This window comes from Neodiprion lecontei, chromosome 3, assembly GCF_021901455.1.
Source record: "Neodiprion lecontei isolate iyNeoLeco1 chromosome 3, iyNeoLeco1.1, whole genome shotgun sequence".
Classification (NCBI taxonomy): Eukaryota; Metazoa; Arthropoda; class Insecta; order Hymenoptera; family Diprionidae; genus Neodiprion; species Neodiprion lecontei.
The window spans coordinates 35,972,180-35,978,813 of record NC_060262.1 but is presented as its reverse complement, the minus strand read 5'-3'; the positions used below and the strand labels follow the sequence as shown (position 1 = coordinate 35,978,813).

General features: G+C 35.5%; 1 protein-coding gene across 2 annotated transcripts; it reads right to left on the bottom strand.

Moving 5' to 3' along the window:
* Positions 1–1,560: 1,560 nt before the first annotated feature.
* On the bottom strand, positions 1,561–6,416 carry LOC107226637 (ribonucleoside-diphosphate reductase large subunit). Of its 2 annotated transcripts, none has more exons than XM_046734200.1 (11): positions 6,256–6,416; positions 5,726–5,814; positions 5,225–5,402; positions 4,491–4,854; positions 4,094–4,398; positions 3,846–4,008; positions 3,373–3,758; positions 3,097–3,284; positions 2,696–3,004; positions 2,421–2,609; positions 1,561–2,255 (listed from the first exon to the last, which is right to left on the bottom strand). In XM_046734200.1, the coding sequence occupies exons 2-11, from the start codon at positions 5,741–5,743 to the stop codon at positions 1,974–1,976; spliced, it is 2,382 nt and encodes a 793-aa protein (XP_046590156.1). In that variant the 5' UTR covers positions 5,744–5,814; positions 6,256–6,416; the 3' UTR covers positions 1,561–1,973. The 2 variants fall into 2 exon arrangements, with proteins under 2 accessions (XP_046590156.1, XP_015523006.1); XM_015667520.2 differs by lacking the exon at positions 6,256–6,416 and adding an exon at positions 5,968–6,219.
* Positions 6,417–6,634: the final 218 nt, after the last annotated feature.

Sequence of the window (6,634 nt, the reverse complement as noted above, 5' to 3'; positions counted from 1 at the left end):
TATGCATAAACCTACCATGAGTTTCAAAATTGATCTGCGGAACAAACAGAGAACTCACAAATAGCAGTAAATTAAGTATTGGGTAAGCAGCACGGAATAAGATGTACCAAAATGATATATCAATATTGTATTTGCACTTTATAAAGGTGCTACTGAAAATACTGGTGCACAAAATTCAGCGTTTGATCTGAATAATTTGTTGGTTGGTATAGTTACAATTATTGAGTCGGATGTACAAGAATCGGTATTCTTCAGCAATAAATAGATCTTACACTATTTAATTAATATGCTTTAGTTAAAATATCAAACAACTACATGTTCATTAACACACATGCTACACGGACACATTTTGGAAAAAGATTTGTGTTAGGCAGGTAATTTTCTCATTCCGTGTTACAAATTCCAAAAATCATGCATTGAGTATCTTACTTCACATTGGGTTCCCTGTATGTCCAAACAAATTCTGATAAGTGTTGAAACACATGGTACTACATAACACGATTATGTATTTACCTTAAAGAATAAGCTATAAAAACAGTTTACTTTCCTTTTTCTACACATTTTGTATATTTCCAGTAATTATTAATTAGAAGTGGCGTGTAATTATCATTATTATTAGTGATAATTATTATTAATTATTAATTTACTATTGATCTACAGTTTTATTGAGCACTTATTATATTAATACTACTACTACTACTACTACTACTATTGTTATTATCATTATTATTATTATCATTATTATTATAAAAACTATGCAGCTTGTTTCGGCTTGTTCTTGTCGTTTAAACATACTATTCATACACAACGTTAAATTATATTCAGCAGTCTGACCACCGTGTGATATTGCATCAACCAGTTGTATTTTGGGCTGGTCCAGGAACTATAAAGAACAGTATATTGGTATATATTATTTCAACAACGTCATGAATGTACATACATAGAACAATATCAAAATACCGGACATAAGTTATTTTCCGAAATATTGAACTCATACAATTTTTCGAAAATGTAACTTTGAATATTAATAATATACCGAAGCCAGGAAGCACTCTATGTGATCAAGCTGCAAAGTTCGAAATACTATAATTTTTGCAACATTAACATAGTGAACCTCGCAAATCTGTCAGTGTTGGGCAAGCAATTGTACGAATGATTTCTTATAAGGTAGTAGGGCACAAGATTGCGCCAAGAGAAGTACAAATTAAAAAAACGTAATTATGAAAAGTCGAATCAAGAATAAGCGAAAATGTGGCCAATGTAAAAGAGGTGAAACGTCTGATTTAAGTGTTTTTTTTTTTTGCTTTTTATTTCATATATTTAATTATTATTGCTTCTAAACATTTAATTCGAAATACCTTGAATAAAAAAAAATAAATAATGTTATCCGTTTCTTACCTTTCTTTTGCATGTTGCAGGCTTTGCTTCACGAGGATAATATTGATGTAAGATTGATTATGAAAATCTGCCTATCCTCAAGGAAGTTGTTAGTTATAATCATAATAAGTCCCTGAAAGTGGGCAGTTTTAGGAGTAAGGATTTGTAAGAAAATATTTCAAATAGTACTTGATCATATATTTATGAAGTTTGCCTCACTCTTGCGGTATCAAATCACAACTTTATAATCATCTTAATTTCTAAGTTTTTAATTAAAAGTAATACATTTATTGAGGAAGAAATCAATTTCACTGTCAGACAGTTTGACTGAAAATATTGTACCAGTAGAAAAAAAAATCGTACTTTTAAATAGCGTAGTACTTTGACAAGTACAGATTTACAAAACCTAGTTTCTGATTACTCATCACCTTATTTTTTCTTTCTTTTTTTCCCTATATAATACGATACGAATACACACTAAAAAATAAGTAAAATCATGGCTAGATCAGTTAGATTGAAATGAATTGAATACAAAACATTTTGCTCATGTACAAATGGAGATTAGCTAAGTATTTGAATGAATTGTGAATATTTTTCTAGGAACCACACGCCATACACTGATCACCATTTTCTCGCGAACAAAGTAGCGCTTCATCGAGTTCTCTTTCGCGTTCTTCTTCAAGCTGCTTTAGCCGCTTTTTCTTCAACCATTCACTATGTTCTGGTGAATTGCACTCCAACGAATTTTGTGCTTTTGTTGGAGTGTAATTACTATTTGAAGTAGAGAATGCATCCTTCAGTTTTGACTTGTCTACAGTAAACTGTAAAGCATTCGCAGCAGGCTTTATACGTAGGTAGTACATTCCAGTCTTCAAACCCTAAAAAATCGTTAATGTAAGATTGTGCAATGACAAATGTCAAGGGTTTAACACTAGATTTTCTTTTGAAATCGTAATAACGTTCGGCAATTAGAATTTTAGCTGAGTTTCTCAATAATATTAAATTGATCAAATATTCGAAAATTTGAAATAATAAAGACATACATTTTTCCAGGCATAAAAATGCATGGATGTAAGCTTTTCTTCCGTTGGTGTTGCCATATGAATATTCAACGATTGTGATTGATCAATAAATGCTGCACGATCGACAGCCATCTTTAGAACAGTCTTCTGGGAAATTTCCCATACTGTTTTGTACAATGCTTTCAAGTCTGCAGGAATGCGATCGATATTCTGTAAATCAAAATGATTAAATATTGTACATGTTTTATGGGATACAATAAATTTCGGCCAATCAATGGCTAAAGATTTAAACTCACTTGAACAGAACCATTATTGGCAATAATCTCGTTCTTCATATTTTCATCCCATAGATCTTTAGCAGTAAGATCTGTTAGTAAATGGGGATTGACTATTTGAAATTCTCCAGATAAGACTCGGCGTGTATAAACGTTGCTGGTATAAGCTTCGATTGATTCATTGTTCCCGAGAATTTGTGCTGTGGATGCAGTCGGCATTGGGGCTATGAGTAGCGAATTCCGTACGCCGTGTTTAGCTATCTTAGCTTTCAGAGCTGCCCAGTCCCAAAGATCTGTTGGTGTGACATTCCACATGTCATACTGCAAAATCTGAAGGGCATTGCAGCATACTTAATAAATATAACATGTCTCAATGATTTAAATAAACGGATAGTTTGAAATTCGGTCTTGTTCAGCTTTACCCCTTTGCTGACTGGAGAACCTTCATAAGTTGGATAAGGTCCTTCTTTTTCTGCAATTTCGCAGCTGGCTTCCAATGCTCCATAGTACAATGTTTCAAAGATTCCAATGTTAAGTTTCTGGGCTTCATCACTTTCGAAAGGATATCGCATTAATAGGAAAGCATCTGCTAGTCCCTGAATACCAATACCTGAAGAAAAAACCAGATTTCAACTCCATTCGGATTCTAAATACGTGCCATTTCAATAAGAGATAAGATAGTATTTCTGTCAAGTTACCAATTGGTCTATGTCTCATATTAGATTTTTCAGCTTCAGGAATCGGATAGTAGTTGATATCAATAATTTTGTTCAGGTTGTAGGCTACGATTTTGGTAACTTCCTTGAGTTTTTTAAAATCGTATGTCTTTTCCGGGGTAACAAACATGTTAACAGCAATCGATGCTAGATTACAAACAGCAACTTCTTCAGGGCTTGAATATTCTATAATTTCAGTGCAAAGATTACTGCATTTGATTGTGCCCACGTTCTGTTGATTTGATTTGCGATTGCAGTGATCTTTGTACAGCATGTATGGTGTGCCAGTTTCAACCTGAGAGTTCATGATAGCTAACCACAGATCCCGGGCTGCTACTTGTCGTTTGTATCGGCCCGCTTTTTCATATCTATCGATGATGCATATTTTTGTGAATTCGAATAGTACTTATGTGGAAAAGATTGTAAAATCAAGACTGGAGCTATTCATTGCTTACTGTGTGTACAAAGCTTCAAATTCATCACCCCAAACATCCGCCAATCCAGGACATTCGTGAGGACACATGAGGCTCCAAACTTGTTTTTCCAAAACACGTTTCATAAACAAATCAGGAATCCAAAGGGCGTAAAACATTTCTCTAGCTCGCATCTCCTCTTTGCCTGTGAAACAAGGTTACGATTTCAGAATTTATGAGCTAATTTTATGGTTTGGGTTTAAACCTTCTCAACTTGAATCTGAGCTCACCAGTACTTTTTTTCAAATCCAAAAACTCAAAAACATCCGGGTGCCATGGTTCTAAGTAAACTGCAAAGGCACCTGGCCTCTTATTGCCTCCTTGGTCAACGTACCTTGCTGTATTATTATATACGCGCAACATAGGAACAAGTCCGCTAGATTCTCCATTAGTTCCTGCTATGTAAGTACCTTTGGCTCTGATACAATGTATATTTAATCCAACACCTCCCGCAGACTTACTTATCAGTGCGCATTGTTTCAAAGTATCATAAATTCCTTCAATACTATCCTCCTTCATTGTCAAAAGAAAACAGCTACAATAACATGACACTTATTACATTATTTGAATATTTTTTTTAAATGAAACATCCATTAGACTTGAATTGAGATTATCTGCTCTACACACCTCGACATTTGTGGCCTGGGAGTAGCTGCTGAGTAAAGAGTGGGAGAAGCATGGGTAAAATATTTTTCTGACAATAGATTGTAGGTTTCAATTGCTCTATCAATATCTTCTCCATGAATACCCACAGCAACACGCATCAACAAATGTTGTGGTCTCTCTGCGACTTTGCCATTAATTTTCAGCAAATAACTTCTTTCGAGTGTTTTGAAGCCAAAGTAATTATAACTAAAATCTCTGTCATAAATAATCGCAGAGTTCAATCTGTCCGCATGTTTTTTTATTATCTTATAATAATGCTCGCTAACCATTGGCGTGTGTAACTTGGTATATGGATTTATCATATGATGCAAATCATGCATCACATCTGAAAATTATAAGCAACATTTAATGCAGTGTTATTTCCATGGTTTGCAAATTGAAACATGAAGGTAAATTTAAATAAATTAGAAAAACTTTTTATAACTGAAAGAACAGAAAAAAACGTAATTTATACAAGCTGAGTATAATCCAGTTTGTCAATCGCTTTACACTAAAAAGTGGATACTTCAAGATTCGTGCAATCAAAACTTATACTAAAGGAAATCAACAAAATTTTTAGAAAAAAGTGAAACGCCAAGGTATTTCCATGTTAAACAACCTATATGAACCAGGTGGTTGCAGGGTTGCTGGAAATCCTGAAAGGGTATAACTGGTCAGTTCATGTAAGTAAACAACATTAAATAGTCTTCTCATACCACTGAACTGTTTTTTTGTTTCCTTATGGAGATTGGAGACTGCAATCCGGGCAGCCAGTATAGCGTAATCTGCATGCTTTGTTGTCATTGTAGCAGCGGTTTCCGCAGCCAGATTATCCAGCTCAACCGTGGTCACGCCAGAATAAAGGCCACCGATGACCCATCGGGTAATTGCAGGCTGGAAAATTGGCATCGATATAAAATACATCACAAGACAAAGTAATAGTAGAGAAAATCCAGCTAAAAACTTGCTCGCGTTACATTCTCAGTTCAAGACACTGGCATCACTTAGAATGCGAAAAGGAAAATGTGTACGAATAGTGTTTGACATGTATTTCTAACGCGAATTTCATGCAGTCACTCTGCCGTGCGAATATTCACAGTGGCTGAATAAAGTGGTACAAAATAAAAGTTTACAGGTGATGCTAAAGGATACGAAAGACAGTTTTGGGTTAAATAAGCTACGTTGAACGTATTAAACACAAAATAATCATAGCTTACCGGATCGACAAAGTCCATATTCAAACCGTAGCATAATTTTTGTATTCTCGAGGTTATCTTGTCATAATGAACATCTTCCCTGCGCCCATCTGCAAAATGATGATCTACATTGCGAAATAGTGAAAAAAGGAAAAAAAAAAGAAAATGATGTGCTGGGGTATTCCGAACCGACGTTCGCAGTTCAACTGGAGTGTCGTAGAAATAAGAATTTTGATACATACTTCGTATCACTACGTACATACCTCGTTTTATTACGTACAACTTCCCTGACATAGACATGCTTAATAGGTTATTTACTTTTACGCGCTACAGTTATTATTTTTTTTATAAAAATTTCAGAAAACGCGATTCACGCTGTTCGCACTCAGCGAAAATGAGACGAATAGGATGCCGGTTAAGAAATTTGGCGGGTAACGGAAAAAAGATATACGCCATTGTGTAACCATATCCTACCAAAGATGCCGATGCCGGCGCTATGAAATCATTCGTAACGGAAAAAAGATATACGCCATTGTGTAACCATATCCTACCAAAGATGCCGATGCCGGCGCTATGAAATTATTCGTTTCGGAGGCTGAAGTAAGTAGAGTGCTAGTCGGTATCTTAGCAACGTAACAATGGTGTTTGTTGGCAAAGGAACACATCGGTAAGTACGTCGTCCACTGATCTTTTCGTCAGTGTCGTTCGGTATTCTATCTTCGTTCAAAGCGGAAGATGAGAAAAGGTAAAACTCTTGTGTCGTGGACTGAAGAATATAAAGTCGGATACCCCTAAGTAAATTTTTGTGACCAGTTTTTGGCGGGCAAGTGGGTCCAGGTGGGCCTGGGAGGGTTCTGCTCTATCGACTCTACCTAACGAGCTCGCATCCCATCCTCATTCTCTTTGCTCGCACCGACATCGTAGCGGCCA

Coding starts and splice junctions, on each gene's coding strand:
- LOC107226637 (XM_015667520.2), bottom strand. CDS start 6,004: ATGTCTATGTCAGGGAAGTTGTACGTAATAAAACGAG. Junction 5,815..5,967: donor GTTGTACGTAATAAAACGAG/GTATGTACGTAG, acceptor ATCATTTTGCAG/ATGGGCGCAGGGAAGATGTT. Junction 2,256..2,420: donor ATTTTTATGCCTGGAAAAAT/GTATGTCTTTAT, acceptor ACGATTTTTTAG/GGTTTGAAGACTGGAATGTA.